Source organism: Ictidomys tridecemlineatus, chromosome 3 (assembly GCF_052094955.1).
Source record: "Ictidomys tridecemlineatus isolate mIctTri1 chromosome 3, mIctTri1.hap1, whole genome shotgun sequence".
NCBI lineage: Eukaryota > Metazoa > Chordata > Mammalia > Rodentia > Sciuridae > Ictidomys > Ictidomys tridecemlineatus.
Genome location: NC_135479.1, coordinates 46,941,652 through 46,965,660, shown reverse-complemented (window position 1 = coordinate 46,965,660; position 24,009 = coordinate 46,941,652). Strand labels below are relative to the sequence as shown.

The 24,009-nt window shown below is 42.1% G+C and overlaps 1 protein-coding gene across 1 annotated transcript; it reads left to right on the top strand.

Moving 5' to 3' along the window:
• Positions 1-537: 537 nt before the first annotated feature.
• On the top strand, positions 538-1,497 carry LOC144375636 (olfactory receptor 2T3-like). The gene has a single exon (XM_078041087.1). It carries the CDS (start codon positions 538-540, stop codon positions 1,495-1,497), a length of 960 nt encoding a protein of 319 aa, XP_077897213.1.
• The last annotated feature ends 22,512 nt before the right edge of the window (positions 1,498-24,009 follow it).

The following is a 24,009-nucleotide window of genomic DNA, read 5'->3' as shown; positions in this document are numbered from 1 at the left end:
TATTTAGGGCATCTCCAACTTTTATTTCTGACATTTCTTATACATATCATGTCCCTGCAGGATGGTTAGTGGATTACAACCCTTAGACTTCATGTGGGTTTTGAGGGTGGCCAGCCATTTCTGCTCCCTGCCCTGCCATGATGGAGACATATGAGGAGAGAATACTGGAGGAGACTACAAGTTTTCAGAAGGTTTGGGGTATGATTTTAGCTCCATTTATATTATTAATGTTGACACATGCCTCCCTGTGACTTCCAGCATTGGGTCCTGGATGAGCCAGCGGTCCCAAGAGTCAGGAGCAGCTTCATCCAGCTTGCTTAATCCAGTTACTTGGGGCTGCACGCAGCTTCAGTTCCCTAAGATTTAAACTTAGGATTCCACCTCAGTTTAACCCAGTGTTTGGAGAAATAGCTCAAGGTACATGTCTTACCCAAGCACACTAGGACAGTCACGCAGGTGTGATGGAGGTAAAGTCACAGCCCTCATTGTTCTTAGGTGAAACTACCTGATAGATATGCATGCAGGGAAGGAAATTTCATGGAATCAAACTTGAGCACCAGTTTCATCCTTGTGGGGCTCTTTGGGGACACCCCAAATGCCACGCTCCTTTATATTATGACCTTCATCATTTTCTTGATGGCCCTAGTTGGGAACGCCTTCCTCATTCTTCTCATCCACTCAGAGCCCCGCCTCTGGACCCCCATGTACTCCTTCATCAGCCAGCTGTCTCTCATGTACATCTCTGTGACCGTGCCCAAGATGCTGGTGGGCCAGGTCACAGGAGACCATATCATGTCCTCCACAGGCTGTGGGATCCAGATGTTCTTCTACCTGACCCTGGCAGGAGCTGAATGTTTTCTTCTGTCGGCCATGGCCTACGACCGATATGCTGCCATCTGTAGACCTCTGCATTACCCACTGTTGATGAACCACAGGGTCTGCCGGCTGATGGTGTCCGGATGCTGGTTCCTGGGAACACTGGATGGCTTGCTGCTTACCCCCATCACCATGAGCTTCTCCTTCTGCAAGTCTAGGAAGATACTGAGCTTCTTCTGTGAGATTCCTGCCCTGCTGAGGCTCTCCTGCTCTGACGTCTCCCTCTACAAGATGCTCATATACCTGTGCTGCATCCTCATGCTCCTCGTGCCCACCCTGGTCATCTCCAGCTCCTACACCCTCATCCTGCTCCTCATCCGCAGGACAAGCTCAGCCAAGGGCCGCAGGAAGGCGCTGGCCACCTGCTCCTCCCACATGACCGTGGTGTTGCTCTTCTTTGGTGCCACTGTCTACACCTACATGCTCCCCGGCTCCTATCACACAGTGCAGCAGGATATGATGGTGTCAGCCGTCTACACCATCCTCACTCCCTTGCTGAACCCCCTCATCTACAGCCTCCGCAACAAAGACATCACGTTGACTCTGAGGAGCCTGGTTCAGTCAAGGTGGTGCCACCGAAGGGTCGTGAGAGGAAACCTAAGAGGGAGTGCCTGGGAGTGAGCCTGCTTCTCTCCTCTGTCCCTTCTCCTCTCCTGATCTCTCCTGTCTGTTGTCCTTGGGACCCAGGGCCCAATGTGGATCCCTCTCTCAGTCCCACTCCCCTGCCTGGAGCTTCTCCTCCACTCTGCTTATTTATCCTGTTCATCTCAGTGTATTTTACTTCTTGAAATCCATTGAAAACTGTCACTTTAGTTGACCTAGCATCTTTTTCTAACCTCCCTTCATCCTGGATTCACAGGTAATATCCGTGAGACCTAAGTGCCAGCCTTAGCCTTAACAGAGACTCACTGTGCAGACCTCAGACCTTGTAGAGCCCTGGAGGGGCCATTGGCTGCTCCCTCACTCTCAGCTGCTCTGTAAGACATCACTGATCTGTGATAGCCATGTGCTCCCAGCAGTCTGATACCGTGCCTCAATAAGTACAGAGGGGCATGGTTTTCTCAATGTTAAAAGAGCTTTGATTCTTCACATCATGTACAACCACAAGAATGAGCCCTAATTAGAATAAGTTATACTCTGTATATGTATGATATGCCACAATACTCTCTACTGTCATGTATATCTAAAAAGAACAAACTTTTAAAAAGTGAGCTTTATGGTGTAAACACCAGTGGTATTAATACTGCTGAAAAAAGTCATTAATATTAAAGTCCAGGGAGATAATAGGTTCATTTAATTTTACAGGATGTAAATAAAAGTGGCTTCATATATAATTCTTTGGAATTTACACTACTGTAGACAGTGGTGTACTGTATTTACATTGACTATAAAAACTGTCTTGGAGGATGGGAATTTAGGAAATTTATATGTCTAAGCAATTTTCTTTTGAATTTATTTATTTATTTATTTATTTATTTATTTTGGTACCAAGGATTGAACCAGGAGTGCTTAACCACAAAACCACATCCTCAACCCTTTTTTTATTTTAAATTATGGGAGAGGGTCTCACTAAGTTGTATAGAGCCTTGCTAAGATTGTTCTGCCTCAGCCTAGCAAGCCAAGCTTTTTCTTTGAAACTAGGGAAACCAGTGAAATGATTTTGGACTGGTGACTAGTCTGTGCCCTCCCTGCCAAGTATCATGCTGCCAAGGACATGTCTGTGTGTCTTCCAGCACCAGATCACAGTTGCTTTCAAGACCAATACAACCTGTGTGTCCAGTGCTTCTGGAACATAAGGAGGTGGGAAAACATACATCATCTCTGACTAAGAGGCAAGAAAGAGACAGGAGTCCTGAGGTCATCAGTCATGCCAGGTGGCACCCTGACCTCACTTTATTTACCACCAAGGAAGGGAAGCTGGGTGCTTTGGGGCCAGAGCACCATCATCAGGGCTGAAAAGCAGCCTCTGCCAGCCATGGCAGCTCCATACTATGTTTCTAGCTGACCATCACTCCTGCAGGTTTTATTAGGGGAATTTGCCAGAATTGGGTCAGAAGGGTCATCTATGAAGAAAAAGGAGCTTGTCTAAAGGTAGTTAGGTTGCTAGGTGTACAGACTGATGTGATTAAACTAAATACATAAAAGGAACAAAGCCGATCAAGTGAACACCAGCATTGTAAGTCATCCTACACCATCAGGGCCTGGTTGGTATCATTGCACTTATTTTTTTGCTGGTGTCATTGGGAAGTCCATCCTGTGTCACCCTTCCATCAAGTTTATGGGATTTTACTTGGCTTTTGTTTTCTTGGTTTTTAACAAGTGCTTTGCTTATCTGTTTACCACTCTGGAGAACAATGTGCAAGGGGAAATGGAAGTTTTTGTTGAAGTGGCAGATGGAATCTGAGGTTTAGATAGAGATGTGAAAGGGGAGGCTTCCCAGCTGCCATCTGAGTTCTAGCCACTGCCACTCAACTAATGAAGAGCCATGTGACCTCTGACAGCCTTTGGAAGCCTGTGACTTTTCTCATGTCATTTTTAAGATGAGGAAGAAAAACTTCTTAATCAAATTTCCTGAGGAGGAGGTGCCCTGGGATGCCTTGAACTTAATGTAACAATTAGTTTTTGGAATTATTACAATTATTATTGTGCCCTGGAATACCTGACCATAGGTGCCCACCCCACGCCAATCAAGTCTGTGGGCACCCACAGTGACTGTGCGTGGTTTCAGGAGATCTGCTTTTCCTGGCTTTATACTATTGTGTTTTATGCAGTTGATCCCTGTTGTAAGTACCATGGATTTATTGATTTTCATGTTTAGGATTAAATTGCCTAACTATACCATTATTTATTAATACCTTCTATTGTTGATAAATGTTGTCTTCAGTTTTTAGCAATTTTAAATAATGCTCCTATCTACATTTTTGTACTTGTGTCCTATTTGCATGATTTTTAAAAATTATTGTTATTAATAATATACTGTCCATTAAAAAAAAACTGGAAGAAAGGATTTTGAAAGTTTTCACCATGAGGAAACAATTAGTGTTTAAAGGAATAAATTTTGGCTTATTATGAATATTGCATAATGTATACATGTGTCAAACATTACATAGCACCCCATTAATATGTGCATTTTTACATTTTTTGTAACAGTGCAAGTTAAATTGAAATTTTAAAATCATTGTTATTAAGTACATTACACTAATTCAGATAGAACACTATAGTTTATGATATGTTTTACTATTTTTTAAAAATTTATTTGGTACTGAAGCTTGAACCTAAGGACACTTAACCAATGAGCCACGTATCCAGAACTCTATATATTTTTATTTAGAGACAGGATCTCACTGGGTTGTTTAGGGTCTTGCTAAGTTGAGGCTGGCTTTGAACTCACAGTACTCCTGCCTCAGCCTCCCAAGCCCCTGAGATTATGGGCCTGTGCCACCACACCTGGCCTATTTATTTTATTTTTAATTAACAAATTATAATTCTATAACTTGAAGTACAATGTGGGTTTCAATATTGATTTGTTGTATATCCTAAGATCAATAAGTGAATCCTCATCCAGTAGGAATGGCTATCTTAAAAAAAAAAAATAGAAGTAACAAGCCCTGGCAAGGCTGTGAATCACTCCACTGTTGTAAATTACCTGAAGAAAAATATATTAGGAGTGATTTATATATAAGCATTTTTATTTTTTATAAATGAGGGATTTGAGCACAGACTGACTCTTTCTCTTTAGGCAAGGAATGCATTGGAGTCTAAATCATTCCATACACAGTGACCACATTGGGTTAGCACAGTAACAAACACCATCTATTTCATTCTGAAGATATTTGCTGCAGGGGCTAGGCTACAAAGTAACCAGGACCTAGAGTGAGGATGGTGGAGTAGAAGTGAGGGTGTCAGCCAGGAACCCAGAGTGTTCCCTCTGCATCTGCTATCTGCTGTGTGCTCCCTGCTGAGCTGGGGAGGAGACTCTGCACTTCCAGGCCTCAGGGAGGTCACCATAGCAACCTTGGGAGCTCATGTCCTGCAGTGCTGCCAGAACTGCAAAAACTGTTTTCTGGGTGTGGGAACCAAGGAAAATCCCTGTTGCCTCCAGTTGCCACAGACTATCTTCAGAAAGGAAGAAAACATGCAGCTTCTTTCTTCCTCCCACCCTAGAGAATACTCCCTGGGCTGCGACTCACAGTCTTATAGGAAACCAGGTGGCCAAGGAGACAGGATAAGCCATCTGCAGGCTGAAGCCCTGTAGGTCAGGTGGCTGCAGCTCAGGAGGCAGCCTGACCAACAGACATTGTGGACCAAGGCTGTCACAAGACCTCCATGTCAGGGGAAATGATCAGCATTGTTCCAGAATATATACAGGAAAAAAGTTAAGAAGAATTTGGCTACAAAATGCAAGAGAGTGGGCTTGCTTCTTTCTGCCTGTTTCATCCCAGCTGCTATGATGTAGTGTACACTCAATAGTTTGTAGTTTGAAGGCAAAGTGTAATGTGAGTCTGGTGGGGACGGAGGGCAGAGGTTGGGTAATTGATTAAAAATTTTCCACTAAATCGGTTGTATTTTCAGTATTCTACAATCTGCAGGCCGGTATTGAAAATAAAAGCAAAAACATCAAAATTCAATGCAACACTAAAGCAAACAAAATGATCACTGAATGACCGGAAACAAGGAGCACAAACAGGGATTAAGAGAGTCAGGTGGAGCTGCTAGGAAGACCCCTCTCCAGGTCCCCACAGCACTGACAGGGGTGATGCTTTTGACACATCCATTGAACTCTGAGTATTAGTTTCCATATATGGGGAGATAACAATATATCACACAATTTTCTGGGAGATTAAATGAAGATACACACACTTAGGACAGTTTTTTTATACACTGAACAAGGACTAAGGCTGTGTCTTAACTGACTTAATACATTTCATCAATCAGACCTTATAGACAATGTGGGATTTGAGATGATTTAACATTGGTAAAGGTTTTGAGTTTAACAAATACAGATATAGAATATAGATATAGAACAGTATGAGAATGATCCAGAACTGTGCCAGAGAGCTCTGTTGCTTCCTTAGCTCTAACTGCAATGTCCTCCACGTCCCACAGGGATTTGTGAACAGGCAACTCACATCCAATCTCTTGTGACTACCTACACCAGGGGTAATGTCACTCTCCTCTTCCTGGTGACTTAGCCAGGCCACACTCCCTGGCCATCTGGGTGAGGTACATCATTCTCTAAGGTGAGTTCAGATAAGCAAGTGGCACTGGGAACTCAGGACCATTGCTGTGAGGGTCTGTCTCACCTGCTGTTGAAGTATGCTATTAGGTCCTGACAGCATTTCTCCATTTTTCTCTATCATCTGTTTTTCTGAAGAAAAGAAATGTGTTTGCATCTTAAAACTTTCATGTAGTATTTTTTTTAATTGTAACATCTTAAGAAATGTATTTTTATTTCCAATTATTTAGGGACATAAGAGTATGTATTTCTTTTTAATGTTTTGAATGGCAGTAGGATGCTGATGGCGTATAGAGAACTGAGGATGTTATGTTAAGGGGGAAACGTGTGAGTGTATGGGGTTAATCTATCTAAGCAACTTTGGAGAAGAACTCTAGTGAATAGACAAGAGATAATTTAGGGAAGAATGCATAAAATCAAATGCCTATAGGTATTTAGAAAATTACCCAAAGTAAAAATAGTAAAAGTAGGAGTTTGAAAGTGGGAGGGAGGAAGAAAAATAAAAAGGAATGAAAGAGAAGAAAGAGAAAAAAATAGAAAGGGAGAAAGAAAATAAGAAAAAAGCGGGGAGGGGCTTATGTGATTCCTCTAGATTATATTATTCTGGTGATTCAGTTCTTAAAGTCCTATTTTATGCAAAGTTCTTGGTTTCACATATGTTGGGGTTAAGAGGGGGAAAGGTAGAGGAGAATAGATGAGAAGAGAAAAAATAAATCTCTTAGAATTTTGTTTTCTTTTCTTCCAGGAGGTGGCACTGTCTATTCCTAGCTTGAGTCTCTACCCTCAGGGTGGTGGAGGTAACCAGTGTGAGAGGGCTTGAGTTTCTGCCTGGAGCCTGCCTGCTCTTAGACTCTCTGAGTTGGAAACCAGGTGCCTGTACAGCTGCAGTTCTGTGTTGATAGCCAAGTCCCCTCAAAAAGGTTGTGAGAAAGGCTTTGTGTTATCACATCTCGGGGTATAGGAATTGGAAAGTAGGTACCTGATCAGCCATAGAACCATGCTGATAGCCACACCCTCCAATAGAAGGTGAGTAAGGTTTTCTAAGATGGAATCCATCAGTTTCCCATGTTGGGTGTTTGGTGCAGTGGGGAGGTGTTGGAGTGACCTTGTTCTGTGGCTAGAACTCATCTGGTGACCTGCATGGGAGCGGAGCATAGTCTGGCAATCTACAGTTCTATAGATTTGCTGATTTTCTATTTCTGATCTGCCACTTGTGGTCAGCCCAGGTGTTTAGACTGCAGGTTTGGGGGCCCGTGTCTGTGATCTTACCAGCAAGCAAAGCCTCTGCATTCTGAGCCACACTCGCCACTCTGGTGGAAACTGCAAAAGATTTACTGCATGGTGTCCTGTCACATGCTCTGAGATATAGTTTTTCGTCAAGGCAGGACCCTGTGAAGAAGCCTTTTGACTGTTTTCTTGGATTCCTGAGCAGAACTGCCAGAAGCAGTATCTCCTCTACTCCACCATCTTGGCTCCCCACCTTGGCTACCCCCCTTAGAGGTACTTTGATTTGCATTTCTCTAATTACTAGTGAAGTTGAACATATTTTCATATATTTGTTGATTGATTGTATATCTTCTGTGAAGTGTCTGTTCATTTCCTTAGCCCATTTATTGATTGGGTTATTTATTCTTTGGATGTTGACTTTTTTGAGTTCTTTATATATCCTGATAATTAACGCTTTCTGCCATGCGACCAGCCCACAAGCTTCATAAAAGAGGTTCAAAGCATAGAAATTAACTAGTGAGTTTTAAAATTAAAGAGACATATTCTCATTACCTTTAATGTCTAGATCTGGAGATGGCTTTTCCTAGCTCCTGCCTCCAGCCACCTAATGTGGGGGTGAGGTTTACCCAAGAGGCTAGCGAGAGAGAACATACCAGGGAGTGAGCTTTATTGGGGAACAAAAAATTCAAGGGAAAATCCCATCCAATGTAGGTCGAGGGGGGGGCAGCATTCCAAAGTCAGGTTCAGTGACTGGTCTTTGGGTCAGTGGCCAGGCACACCTCCCCACAGACAAGCCCTTGCACCTGGGACAGGGTGGGGAAGGCTCTGACACAGTTGTCTAAGCACCTGTCACCCAGCCAGGGAGGTAACTCAAATCACGTGTGAGAATGGCTTCCCACATATTCCCCCTTTTTGCTTTTAAAAATCCGGCGATGATTTACTCTCTTCTGTCTTTGCACTCTCGCTCTGAAGACTTGCCATCCTATAATTACAACACAAAAAAGAATTAACAGCAGAGAGAACAATCCAATAATGTACCAGGCTGAGTGTTTAAGAATATTTCTAGGGTTAAATCCATTTAACTCCTTCAATATTTGGTTACCCAAAGAAGAAGGACCCGAAAAATCAGCTCTATTATTTTGAATATTTTGGATATGGTGATGGAGTTCTAAAAGATCCAAGCTATTATTATTATTTTGCCAAATACCTAACAAATAGTTCTTAACCTTCTCTCAATCCCAGAGAGAAGCATTGTACTTGACAGCTGTAACACACACATATTTATAATTTGCAAGGCATTTAAGCCTTTCCTTAAACTTTAAAGCCAAAAGTTCATTACCTGTATTTATAACCGTGGCCTCTAAGGCATTTAACTTAGTCTCAATCCTTTCATCAATATTTACTTGATTGCTCAGAGCCTTGGAAGTATTTTGGGCTAAATTATTAAGAAATTTTGCAGCGCGGGGGATGTGACTCAGCAGTGGCTCACTGGCCTGGCATGCATGCGGCCCGGGTTCGATCCTCAGCACCACATACAAACAAGGATGTTGTATCCACCAAGAACTAAAAAATAAAAATATTGAAAGTTCTCTCTCTCTCTCTCTCTCTCTCTCTCTCTCTTTAAAAAAAATTTTTGCCTGTTGAATATTTTGAAATAAAGTTTTTGAGGCTGTGACCGTGGATGCAATGAAAGAAACCAGTGCTAAAACACCAACAATTATAATTCCAATAGCACGTTTAGGTCTCGCTAGCTGGGTATGAATTTGCAGTAAGACTTGAAAACAAGCATCAGCATACCATGGCTCTGAAATATTAGCAGTCAATAAAACAAAAGAGGGCTGATGAAGTATCAGCACTCCTTTTCCTCTATTATACCTGGTAATACAATTGGTTAGGTTACATTTGTTATATGTAACAATATATCTGTCATATATCCATTTAAATTTTACATTTCCAATAATCAAAACGTAAGGAGATTGGACACAGGCTCCTAAGCCATAGCAAGATCCCTCCTTACAGCTCTTGCAACAAATTTTGGTAAAGGCTTGTCTGTAAAATGTAAGAATTCTGAGGCAGCAATTAAGCACCAAACATCTTTTTGAATACCACCCTCACTGTAAGTCAAAATATTACTAACAAATCCTGCAGGTGTCATAGCAGACTTTTTTCATAATTGTCTCTTATCAATTTTTGGAGACCAGTCTAAAATATACCCACTAGCTTTAGACACATTATTTGTACTGAAAAGGTATTTACACAATCTATCCATCTAGAAATGGTGCCAATCTCAATTGTAGAACTGTTCGGACAGGGGGGTCTTCATGAAGGTTTTGCAGAAATGACTGGTTTGTTATGGGAAAGTCCCATCTTAATCACTGATCTAGTATAAGGTTTTAAGTCTCCATAAATAGTATGATTATTCAGTCTAGGTCTCCCAACAGCTGTCTTTTCCTCAAATGATACTCTAAGACAGCCAGCATGTTTATTGTGGGACCAACACAAAGGTAATTGGGCACTGTAGCCAGAATAATTAAATCTAGTCACATGATTGGGAGTAATATGAGTATCTGTAAATCCTCCCATCATGAATGAGTCATTAGTAAACACTGGACTGGATTCTCCAGTCCACACAGCTGGATGTAACAGGGGTGGATCTGGGAAATACATCTAGTAAGTGTCTGCTCAACTCCCTTTTACCTGACAGCCCAGCAGGGCAATTACTGTAGCTACCATCACCAATGGAGTCTTGTTCTTCCTAGGAGTCGAATTATTTGCAAAGGCTGTGTTTTAAGCTTCTTCCCGTCTTCCCATGAGATCAGCTTTTCAGCTAGGTCATGTTGATTCCTCTTCATCCTTCTTCGATAACTCTTTCTTTTGAATGGGGGCTTCTCTGGGTCAATCTTCAGTCGTTTGAATCTCGGTTCTATGATTGTGCGTTCAGGAACACAGATAGCACAGAAAGCACCTTCTGGAAAAATATAAGCATGACCTCTGACCCACATAATCACTGTATCTGGGCCTTTCCATTGACCAGTCTGTAAGTCTTTCCACAAAACTCTGCCTAAAGGGCCTGTTGTTGTGGAAGACATATGTCTCCCAGGTGCAGTGTGACCTTCTGCGTCACAATTTAAAAATTTTAAAACAAAGAAGGCATGGTTGAGGCTATTTTGGGGAGTCATAAACCTATTCCCTCCTTTTAATTTTTGTAATTGCAGCTTAATAGATAAATGAGCCCATTCCACAATAGCTTGACCTTGGGGGGTATACAGAATTCCTGTTTTATGATTAATTTGAAATTATTGACAAAATTGTTGAAAAGAAGAGCTTGTGTAAGTTGGTGCATTATCTGTTTTAATCTGTAAAGGGCATCCTAACACAGCAAAGGCTGCTAGGCAATGAGAAATTACCTGTTGAGTATTTTCTTTTGTACGTGCTGTGGCAAAAATAAATCTGGAATGTACATCAACTATCACATGTACGTACATCGCTTTCCAAATTGAGGAATATGAGTTATATCTATTTGCCATATTAGTTTTAATCCTCAGGGATTTACCCCTGATGGCAGAGATGGAGAGTGAATAACACACTTAGGGCAGTGACTTACAATTTGACGAGCTTGTTCTCTGGTAATGTTAATTTTTTATGTAAGCTAGAAGCATTCTGATGATGTAAGGAATGTGAAGCTTCTGCACAATCATATGGAGACATCTGTTGACAAACAGCTACTAATTTATCAATCTTGTCATTACCTAAACCTAAAGGTCCTGGAAGATTAGTGTGAGCCCGTATGTGTCCTATGAAACATGGGTATTTTTGCATTTGTACTGCCTTTTGTAGATTATGAAATAATTTAAATCACTCTTGTGATGAAGTATATCCAATAACTGAAGTTTCAGCATTTTTTGGTAACTCCGACTGCATATGAGGTGTCAGAATAAATATTAATAGGCTCATTTGTAAAGTAATTTAAGGCACAGATGAGAGTTTGAAGTTCCGCTCTTTGGGCAGATGTATATGAAGTTTGTATTGCCTCTGTGTGAACATGACTATAAAAACCTGCTTTACCTGAGCTTGAACCATCAGTGAACACCGATAGGGCTCCATCTATGGGCTGGGCACGTACAATTTTTGGAATAATAAACAGTGTTAATGATGCAAATTGAATAATTTTATCACAAGGGTAATAACTATCTATCTGACCAGGAAAATCAGCAAAAGCTAACTGCCATAAGCTAGAAGTTTGAAAAAGCCAATTATTTTGTTGAACAGAAAATGGAATAATTATAATATCAGGTTCAGATCCAATTAATTGTAAAACTCTCATTCTACCTATAATTACTAATTGAGCAATAGAGTCATGAAAAGGAATTAATGTTTTTTGGGGGGAGTGGGCTAAATAAATCCACTCAATAACTCCCAATCTTTGCCATATGGCTCCCATTGGGGTATACACAGTTGGAAATATTAAAAAATACACTATTTCTTTAGGATTAACCCTAGTAAGTTGTGCATTTTTAATTGCACTTTCAACCTTTTTAAAAGCTGTTCTAGCCTCTATTGTCAGCTGACCTGGAGAGGTTGGGGAAGGATTTCCTTGTAATATCTGACTTAAATCAGCAGTAGTTAGTTTTAAGGATGGCCTTAGCCAATTAATATCTCCTAATAATTTTTGAAAGTCATTAAGGGTATGTAACTTCTTAACCTTTATCTGAAGATATTAAGGATGGATTGTGCGTCCTGAAATTATCGGACCAAATATTGAAAGGGAGGCATTTTTTGTATCTTTTGAGGAGCAATACATAAACCCGTTGGTGTAAGTGAAGCCTCTAACTAAGTAAAAATTTCTGAAAGTACTTTGGATTAGCATGAGCCAATAATATATCATCCATAAAATGAATAATATATGTATCAGGAAAGTTATTTCTTATAGGAGCTATTGCCTGACCTACATATTTTTGGCATAAGGTAGGACTGTTATGCATTCCTTGTGGGAGGACCTTCCAGCAATATCTTTTAACAGGTTCTTTAAAATTAATTGCTGGGACAGTGAAGGCAAATTTTTCACAATCTGCAGGATGTAACCTTATTGAGAAAAAACAATCTTTTAGATCTATTACCATGAAGCTATAGTTTAAAGAGATGGCTATTGGGTAAGGAAGTCCTGGCTGTAATGATCCCATAGGCTGAATTGCATGATTTATCACCCTTAAATCCTGTATTAATCTCCAATTACCTGACTTTTTCTTAATAACAAAAATGGGGGTGTTCCAAGGACTAAGTGTTCATTCTATATGACCAGCCTGAAGTTGTTCCTCAACTAACCTATAAATTATCTTAAGTTTTCCCCCTGAGATGGGCCACTGAGAAATCCATATAGGCTCCTCTATAAGCCAGGTGATGTTTTCAGCTGTCTTTTGTATCGGGGAAACACTCAGGGCCCCTAGTAAAAATTTTGGTTTATAGTATTTACTAATGTCTGTTGAGGAGGCTGGTTTGCAAGCAGATACTCTCTTTGAAAGATTCCCTTATTATCTCCAGGAAGAAACCCTTGATTAACTTCCTCAACTGATCTTGTTTGTTAATTTGCTCAAAAACAGGGAAAAGTTGGTATTTGCTAATATCCTCCCTGGCTTCTTGCACTTTTCTAATACCTCATTGGAACCAGGTAAGAAAAGTCACTGCTAACTCAGAGTACCTGTTAAATTTTGTCTTTTTAACAGACAATGGCCAAATTCTAATAGCCTGGGCAGCCGGTGTTAAATGCAGTCTTTTGAAATTTCCCTGCAAGTCCTGGATTTCATTGTCCAATTCCTCTCCTTCAGACTATGACTTATCGGTAGAATCTTCGCTGTTGCCATCTTGAACTTGGGCTTGTAAGCCATGTGGGAGAGAAGGGCTTTCTATCTCTCTAGGAATCTCTTCAGGACTTTCCTCTCTGGGAGGAGAACCCTCTATCCCTCTGGAGGCCTCCTCTCTTTGAACTTCCTCTCTATGATCTTCCTCCAGGCTAGTCTGGCTCTGTTCAGGCAAGCTTACATTTTTTTACTTTCAGTTTTGCTCCCAGTCCTTTTATCTTTAACCAGCTGAAAGGAAAGGAGATTTCCTTAGCCTCAGGCAGTTTTCCCATTTGAATAGACTTAATGGCTCTCTGAATACCTTTCAATAGATCTTCAGGGGGTCATGGACTATGGCCCATGTAATCAAAGAGACACATTTCTAAAGCAGTCTAAACATTTTGTATATTTTCAAAATTTCCAGGTAATTCATTAGAAAGGCAGATTCTATGTAATTTCCTTCCTAATTTGTTCCAAGTATGTAAATTTGGTGAATCTTGGTCACAAAACCAAGGACAAAATTTATCTACAACCTTTAAGAATTGTAGCAATTGAATCTTTTTTATTTGCTTTCCCTTCTGATTAATTATTGTCTCTAAAATAGTCAAGTACATGTCCTTATCAGTAGAAGTGTAAGGGTCCAGCGAAGCAATGGAGGAAGAGACCACACAAGAGACTGGCTTCATGCAATTGGCAAAAGGGGATTTATTGATTCAGCATGCTGAGGTTCTAGGCTCACTCAGGAAGATACAGCAGCCCAGAGCCCAGAGCAGAGGTCAAGCAAAGCTTACGTACACTTTTGGAGGAGGGTGGGAGGGGGGGGCTTTGCATACATCAGAACAAATCATCATGAGGCGTGGGAAAATTGAACAACAACTCTGAGACATGATTAGTACATTCATTGGCGGGAACAGGCTGGGCAGGGGTGATTGGTCACTTCCAAGCGGGGTACACATTCAAACTGATTGGTTTTGGGGCCTGGATGCCTATGTTCTGAGCTACTCAGAGCCCTTAGCTATTAAACAGCCAGAGGATCAGGAGGAATATTTACTGGGCAGTTCGGGTATTGTCCTAACAGAGGATTTTAACAATACCTGGTCCTTTACTTTTTAACTTGGTCCCTGCAGCTTGGAAACTTTACAATGCCCAGTCTCTTACACTTTAACTTGTAAGGGTCTGGCGAAACGTCGGAGGGAGAGACCACCTAAGAGACTGACTCCATGCAATTGGCAAAAGGGGATATTTATTGGGGATCCATTCCAGCGCGCTGGGACTCTGTGCTCACTCAAGGAGGGAGAGCAGCCCAGAGCCCCGAGCAGAGGTCAAGCAGAGCTTAAGTACACTTTCTGGAGAGGGTGGTGGGCTTTGCATACATCAGAACAAATCATCATGAGGCGTGGGAAAATTGAACAACACCTCTGAGACGTGATTGGCACATTCATTGGCGGGAACAGGTTGGACGGGGGTGATTGGTCATTCCTAAGCGGGGTACACATTCAAACTGATTGGTTTGGGGCCCTGTGACAAACTGCACAGGGCCCTAGGCTAAATGGCCAGTAGGGCGTTGTCTTAACTATCTCAGGAATCTGGGTGTAACAGAGGAACTTAATAATACCTGATTTTAATTCAAGCTTTCCAGCTTAGAAATTTTACCCTTTCAAACTCAGGGTTTTCGGCTTAGAAACAGCCTAGAAATTTTACCCCTACAGAAGTCGAATTTCCCACTATAAATAATTTTAAAGTCTCCTTTGCTTCAGTACCTGCCTGATACTTCCATGAGCCCAAAAATGTCACCAATTCCTTATTTCTATAATAGGCTCCCTAACTCAACCTAGTCAATTTAACATACCCCCTCCTGGGTGCCACTTCTGCCACATGACCAGCACGCAAGCTTCATAAAACAGGTTCAAAGCATAGAAATTAACTAGAGAGTTTTACAATTAAAGAGACATATATATTCTCATTACTTTTAATGCCCAGCTCTGGAGACAGCTTCTCTAGCTCCCGCCTCCAGCCACCTAATGCAGTGGCAAGGTTTACCCAAGAGGCTAGCAAGATAGAGAGAGAGGGGAGAGAGAGAGAGAGAGAGAGAGAGAGAGAGAGAGAGAGAGAGAGAGAGAGAACACGCCAGGAATGAGCTTTATTGGGGAACAAAAAATTCAAGGGAAAAATCCCATCCAATGAAGTTCGAGGGGGGCAACATTCCAAGGTCAGGGTCAGTGATTGGTCTTCGGGTCAGTGGCCAGCCACACCTCCCCACGGACAAGCCCTCACACCTGAGACAGGGTGGGGAAGGCTCTGACACAGTTGTCTAAGTGCCTCTCACCCAGCCAGGGAGGTAGCTCAAATCACGTGCGAGAATGGCTTCACACAGCGCTTTATCTAATGTGTGTGTAGTAAAGATATTCTACCACTCTGAGGGCTCTGTCTTCATATTATTGATTGTTTCCTTTGCTGTGAAGAAGCTTTTAAGTTTGAATCCATCCCATTATTAATTCTTGATTTTATTTCAAGCTCTTTAGGAGTCTTGTTAAGGAAGGCAGGACCTAATCCAATATGATGAAGATTTGGACCTACTTTTTCTTTTATTAGGCACAGGGTCTCTGGTCTAATTTCTTGGTCCTTGATCCACTTTGATTTGAGTTTTGTGCAAGGTGAGATATAGTGGTTTAACTTCAATTTGCTGCATATGGATTTCCAGTTTTCCCATCACCATTTGTTGAAGAGGCTATCGTTTTGCTAATGTATGCTTTTGGCACCTTAGTTAAGAATGAGATAACTGCATTTATGTGGGGTTTTTCTCTATGTCTTCTATTTTGCACCATTGGTCTACATGTGTATTTTGGTGCCAATAGCATGCTGGTTTTTGTTCCTATAGATCTGTAGTATAGTTTAAGGTCTGGTATTTTGATGCCTCCTACTCACTTTTCTTGCTAAGGATGCTTTGGATATTCTCTGGGTCTTATTTTTCCAAACGAATTTCATGATTGCTTTTCCTATTTCTATGAAGAATGTTGTTGGGATTTTAATTGGGATCACATTAAATCTGTATAAGGCTTTTTGTAGTATGGCCATTTTGACCATATTAATTCTTCCTATCGAAGAGCATGGGAGATCTTTTCATCTTCTAAGATCTTCTTCAATTTCTTTCTTTACTGTTCTGTAGTTTTCATTGTATAGGATTTCATCTCTTTTATTAAATTGATTACCAAATCTTTTTTTTCTTGAGGCTATTGTGAATGATATAGTTTTCCAATTTCTCTTCAGAGGATTCATCACTCATGTATAGAAATGCATTTGATTTATGGGTATTGATTTTTATATCCGGCTATATAGCTGAATTCATTTATCAATTCTAATTGTTTTCTGGTAGAGTTTTGGGATCCTCTATGTATAGAATCATGCCATCAGCAAATAGTGATAATTTGAGTTCCTCCTTTCCTATTCATATCCCTTTAATTTCTTTCATCTATAGCTCTGTAGATAATTCAAAATGTACTACAGTTTAATGAGACAGTTTAAACTACAGTACAGTTTAAAGAGTTTCAAAGACTACCTTGACTAGAAGTGGTGAGAGAGGGCATCCTTCTCCTGTTCCAGTCCTGAGAGGAAATGCTTTCAATCAGAATGCTCTTTGATGTGGAAGATGTCCTAGGTCCTCCACTCTCTGCCCCCACAGCACATGTGGGATATCTCTTGGGAAGGTGGGGGTCCTCTCCCAAGGCTGCCCCACCTGGCAGATGGCCTAGTTCCCCTGCAGAGGTTGTATCGGGGAATGGGATAAGCAGCCACCCAGCGGGCTCATAGCCAGCGCCAGGGGAGGCAGGTGTGGGCAGACTAAGGTCCTTGGCAGCTGCCTGGGTATTGCCGCCTCCTGCCTGCTACTTCCTGAACAGGCTGCTCAACCAGGACCAAGACCAAGGGCCTGGAGCACCACCGCAGAGGCCATCCCAGCATCTGGTCACCCTCCCACTCTGGCACTCACTGCCCTATGCTCTCACTGCCACCGCCAGCCTGGAGCTCTTCACTGCAGCCACCAGACTCCCCACATGGTCGCCAGATGCCCCCTTCACCACCCTGCAGCGGGATTCCTGTTACTGCAGCAGGATGAACATGCTCACCACTGGATGCCTCTGTGGCCTCTGCCCCACTTCCAGTGTCTTCTGGTGCCACAACCACCTCACAGCAACCAAACTCCCAAACCCCAGCTGCACTCCAATGCTGCCCACTGAGGACCGAATGTCAATGCCCTTCACACCACAATGGATGCCTGACCCCTATGCCCCACACTGGATCCCAATGAAGGTGCGTGTTGGGCCTGCCACCACCAACTCTGGAGCTCCTACTGTCACCAGACTCAATCATGGATGCAAGACAGCAATACTCAGCACTGGATGCCAAATTCACCCTCTGCAGCCGGATTCCTGTCAGCAGTGCAGGATGAAATCGGTCATGGCAACATCCCTCTGTTGTCACCACTGCTGCTTCTGGACTCTTCCACTGTGAGTATGTAGCAATGGATCTCCCAAACCACAGCTGGATGCCAACACCTCCGGAGACACCACCCTGCATGCCAATGCTCAAGTCTGGACCTCCTAGGCCTGATGCCCTATGCCTGAAGCAATTACATGTTGCTTCTGCTGCCACCAGATGCTGCCACTCCACAGTGCCCCTTCAGCAACTCCACCCCACCACTGCTGCTGTGCTGCCCAAGACCACAGAAGTTGGGATGTTGGGCACCCTCCATCACAGTCACCTCACCAGCATCCACTGCTTGCCACCTGCCTTTCCTCTTCCAGGAACAGCCACCACTCCTTCTGGGTGCTTGAGGAGTTGTTGTGCTAACTCAGGGAACTCATCCAAGGAAAACAAGTGAGTACTTCAAAAAAGGCTTCAGTCTTCACAGCAGACAGTGGGTGGGGCTAGGTGGGTCCAGCCTGCTGGTTAGGGGGCTGGGTAGATCCTGGGGGCTGCTGGCATGGTCTGGACCTTGACCCTGCGGGGCAAAGTGGAGAGGGATCTCTGGTTGCTCTGGGAGCCAGCCTGGAAGCAGATTCCTACCCAATCTCCTTCCCCCACCCTCACACTCCTCTCTGAAGGGGTCTCTGGATTTCAGAGACAGAGCCATCTGGGCTGTGGGCCTCTGGGTAGTGGTGTGAGGCCCTGGTACATTGCAGCAGTCAGGTGACAGCCAGACTGGTCAGACTCCAGTCACCTGGATGTGGGGAAAAGTAGCCTCTTGAGAAAATACCCTCCTAGTTCTACCAAACAGCCTGACATTGGCTTCTTTCAAGAGATTATCAAGAAAGGAAAAATATGTTACCAAGTTTTGTCTTGCAAAGGGTAGTGGCAAAGACATCAGAGTTGGTACAGCTGGATTCAAATCACTCTTAACTGGGTGACGTTGGCCAGGGAACAGAACTAGGTACAACCTTGGTTTTGCATCTGGTAAAAGAAAACAGGGAGGATGATAAGCCATGGGTTAAATTAAGTTGTTCTGCACTACCTCAACTTCGGAGCTAGGTAGGCATTTAGCATTATTTCCATGCAGAAATATATTCTCAGACTAAAGGTGACACACTTAGAAATGCACCTTTGGAAGACAACTGACCTCTGAGGTAGGGAGTTGAAATTTACTTCATGTTTTTAGAGGAAATAATAATATATGGAAGATCATAAGCCAAAGCATGAAATGTTGGGTCAGGCTCATGAAATTATAAGCTGTTTTCAAATTTGTTTAAAGTTACATTGTGATAAATCTGTGTAGTTCAATCCCCCTGGGATATCCCCCACCTCTGCCACAGACACAAGGAGCACTGTCCACAGTTTTGTACTCCTCTGTACAGTGTCACCAATTATATCATTACATATATATACACATACATAGATACAGATTATGTAATATTTAGTTCCTTTTGGTTTGTTTTGGGACCTTCTAAAAATAGAATCTCATATATACTTTTTTTGCACCCCTTCAGCTGACCATCAGGAAGAAGGAAACACCAGAGGATCTTGAGGATCAGAAGGACACCAGCCCTGCTCTGGTCACCCTGGAAGCTGACTGGCCTGCACACACCAAAGCTTGAGGAAACAGCAGCCCTGCTTCAACCACTTGGGGGCTGGCTGATCAACACAAGGTGGAAGATTAACTAACTAAGAGGACAAATGGACTGTTTCATCCTCTAAGAGGGCTCTCATACTGTGACAAATTGCCACCCTTACTTCTATCACATACATGGTCCTTTCTGTGGTCTTTACTACAGGACTGATAACAATCAATCAATCATATAGCTAACCCATAATGAGGGGTGCAAGGGAAGATTGGAGGGACTTTGGATTATGCAGAGAGAAGTGAGGGGAGGGAAGGGGATATGGGAGTGGGAATGATGGTAGAATGAGATGATTTTTTTTTACCCTATGTACATTTATGTACATTTATGATTGCAGGAATAGTGTGACTCTGTGTTTAACAGTCAAAATGCATTCTGCTGTCATACATAACAAATTAAAAAGAAAAGAAAAATTCATAAAGGACTAAAGCTTAAAAGGAAGTCTGGGCACTTTTCTGGCCATGAAAATATGTACACTTTTCTTGTATAAAATTAAAACTTATTAATTAAATTGCTTTTTAAAAAAACTAGACCATGTACTAGTTTAAACCTGAAAGGGCATTAAGTCTTGGGAACTAAGCTCACTATTTGGATGATGGTTTTCTATTCTATTTCTATTTGGTGTTTTCAAAGTTTAATTGATAAAGTATGGATTATGCTATTAACTTGTTTATTGCTTCCATGTTTGTGTCCCCTTTACATTGAAACTATTGGGTCAACTAGAGGAGAAGCTGTTAAAATGGGGGAGAGGGAGGGAGGAAGAGGGAGGGAGGGAGGAGGAGAGACATGGAGAGAGAAATTAAGATTATGACATTATATAAAACTTTAAGCCAAGAAGCTAATGACATTTTTTTGATTTAAAGGATTAAATAATGAGCATCAAACGGGTAATGATTTAATCCCAAAGACTCCAAATGATGAAGTTCCCCAAAGATCCCACACCTTGATTGTAATATGTAAGTCTCTCTCCTGGTCAATAAGACACTTTTTTTTTAAGTCAGCAGGATTTCTAGAGATCTCATTGTGGTTTGAGCTCCTCTTTTTTTGTTGTAAAGATCAGGTTTCTCTTTGTTGTAGAAGTTAGGTCTGCAGGTCTGGGGTTGTGGCTCTGTGCCTAGGAGGTGTGAGGCACTGAGTTTAATTCTCTGCACCCACATAAAAATAATATAAAATAAAATAAAGTAAAATAAATGTATTGTGCCCATCTACAACTTAAAAAAATTTATGTCTGCAATCAAGCTTATTGATGTGTAAAAGTTATTGTTTCTCTTTTCTTAGTAAATTTAACTTGTGAAAATTCTGTCCATTTTAAGAGCATGGAAGAAAAAGTAACTGTTTTGTTGGCCATTGTGTTGTGTATCTACCCACTGAGTAGAAATCTCAGAGAATTTCCATACCTGGGGCCCAGAGACTTTTTTGGCATTAGCCCCTCTGGATTGCACCGGTTTAAATAAATCTTCTTAAAAATTCCTCAGGTGCTCATCCTCATCTCTCCTACATTAATACCTGCTTGAAAAGCTAGAATGTCCCCATTCTTGAAGGGCACACAGAGACAGTCTCTCTGACTCTGTCACAGTATGGATTCTATGCAAAGTCATTAATCACAAAAAACTAAGGGGAGATTACACTATAGTGACCTCCTGGAAGTAAATTCAGTGTTTCATAATTAAACTTGTATACATATATAGAATTGCTATGATGTAACCCACAGATATATAGAAATAATATATCTAAATAAGCATATTTATGAGAAATCTGAATACCATGTTTGTATTTTGTGTTGATTCTAATATTATGCTGTAACAATATTTAATGATGTGATTACATTTTTTAAATCTGGAAAAAGACCTCAGAATTTTGTATTGTAATATTGTTAGTAAAGGGAATATTTTGGCAATTAGAATTTGTGCTTCCCTGTTTTCAAAGCTAACATGTTGAATTAAAGATTGGCAGCAGACATCACCTCCATCAGAACCTCAGTCTGGTGAAGACACAGTGTGGTGCCTGACCAGGGAAGTCCCCGTTTGTGCCTGGCACTTTGCCACCCAGTAGATAGGAGCCATGACCCAGGGGGGTGGGACCTGTATTCCAGCCCCCTTACTGGTTCATGTTGGGGCACCGTGACTGCTGTGCTCTGCTTTAATTTCTCATCTGTGAGGAAAACATTTGTGCAATCTTACCATGGGGCTGTTGACGATCAGTGATGAAATTTATCAAGTTTAATGAAGTCTGGCTGGTCTATAGTGTGAGGAGGGGCCCCCTGCCAAAGCTGCCTATGGGACTGCCCTCTACCTGTTTTTCTGTGTGGTCCCTGTGGAAGGCAGGGGGACTTCTGTTCATTGGCCATGCAGCCTGCCAGTTTCAAGGCAAAGGTATCCTCCTCTGAACTGTACCTGCCAAACTAAAGAAGGTCATTGTCAGTTCTCTCAGGGCTTGGGAGATGTTAGGTAGCAGTGAGTAGTGAGAAGTGAAATGCAAACCAATAACAGGGCAAGGTCATGGGTTTTCTTTGAGTTACTTTTAAGGGTTTCTTTAAATTAATTTTAAGGCAAGTGGGTAATCAGATTATGCATAAAACAACAAGTATACAAATAAAGAGAACAAAGGAGCCAATTAAGAAATACATAGAGAAGGTCTAATGAGGCTATTCCTAACTCTTTACAGGGTGAGTTGGGGTCATTTATGGACATAGGTATCTCAACATATTTTAGAAGAGAAATTTTCTTAGTAGTACCAGAGTACATGAGTAAATTCTCTCTGGTCATTGACCCTAATTCTCCCATTAACATAGAATTGACTTGTAAATAACCTCCACCCAATAGGATGGACACCATGACAGTTCTGGAAAGGACCAACCAGGGCCCAAAACTCTACCACCTGACCTGAAAGAGTCAAACACCTGATTGGTAAAGAGTGCTGAAGGTGGACCCCAGTTCTCAAGGCAGCCCTAAAACACCAATCCATTTGGAGACAGCACTCTTCCAGTTGTTGTTCTCTGCTTGGAGATGACCCACTCTCTTGGGAGTGTTCTTTGTTTGAGCCTCATTTTACTTTTACTTATAATGAAGTTCTCTCGGATGGCTTTCAGTGTCTGCCTTTAATTTTTCTTTCTTTGGAACACAAGCACTGAGATTAGAGCTTCAACTTCCCACTCTCCTGGAGTCCCTTGTCAACCCTAATGACCTGCAACTTGATGTACCATTTTAGTAAGATTAGTTCCTTATTTGAAGATAAAGTTTTATGGCAATAAACAAGGCATCATATAAATCCATGAATAGTGATAGTAGCAGAACTTTATGAATCGGGAAAAACATTTACGTTTGGAATGCGTATTTACTCCTGTGAACCACCATGTTTCTTCTGGTGTCTATGAGCAACTCTGCCATCTCCAGGACTCTGTCAGTCTGTTATGAGCAGGTGGAATGCGCATAAGTGGGGTAGCTAGGTCAATCCAGGTAGGAAGCAGCCCATATTCCATAGCTCAGGCATACACTCCCTTTAACAAATGTGGGGTGATTACAAGATTCCAGAATGTGGATCCCCAGCCACAGACCATAAGTTACCAATGGTAACTTAAAATCTCCCCACGCAGAAAACATAAGTGGTTTTGCCAGCAAGTTTTATCAAATGTCAAAGGAGCAAATAATTTCATTCTTACACAAAATACTCCAGGGTACTAAAAAATGACATCCCTCATTTACATAATTCTCCCAAGGGGGAAATACATACATACATAAATTAATCCTAGAATTCATAAAAATCAACGTGCTCCTCCACCTCAATAGATTAAAGGAAGAACATGATAAGGTTTTCTCAATAGAGGGAGAAAAGCACCTCATGCTAAGTGACATGCAGGGCATTAGAACTAAAGAGCAACTTTCTGTTTCAATTCAAGAGCAGTTTCCAAAACTCCAACCACTCTTATGTAAGGCTGGGGATAGTTTATGGGAGGCAGGTTGGACAGGTCAAAGGGTTCATTCTTGCAAATCCACACTTAATGGGTATCCCTTTGACCTCTCTGTTCAACATCTGTTCACATAACTTGGAGGGAATCTGGAAACGTAATGAAATGTAGAGAAAAAGAAATGCTCCTGAAGGCTCAGGTGGGCCTCAGAGGAGAGTGAAAAGGAGAGTTGGAGCTGGTCCTGGGAAGGCATCGGCATCCATGGTATGAGCTGCCACAACCCACTGGTCCCCCTGTCAACCTGCAGCCTGGCCTTTGGATAGGGCCAGATGGGCAGCATGGGCAGATCAGGAGGGCAGTGAGGCCAGGAGAATCTTCTCAAAGAACATGAACTTAGTCAAGGTCACCATGGAGAGGAGTGAGGTGCAACGGAGAAGAACCAAGGCAGTTTCTTCTTCTTCCCCAAACCCAAATCCCAGCCCCTTCCCTTGTGCCCTTTCAGGCTTCTCCTGACCAGATTTTAATTGAATCCTGTCTCTCCAGTGAAGCCACTGGAATCAACTCTCTTCATTGGGTGGGAGTGGGAGGGTTGCTGCAAGCTGGGCAGCAGCATGAATCCTGCGCTCCTGGAACCCCATCAACACCACTTCCTGCCAGGCAGCAGTGTCCACGTTGTCACCCAAGGAAAGACTGATGTCCCTGTAGACCCCACATTTCCTAGTCTCTGGTTCAATCTAAAGTTTCTCCAGTCCCAGCCCTTCCAAGTTCTGGGCCAGATGTGTCTCTCCCAGCTGGTCCTGCAGTGCTCACTGTGGAGCCAAC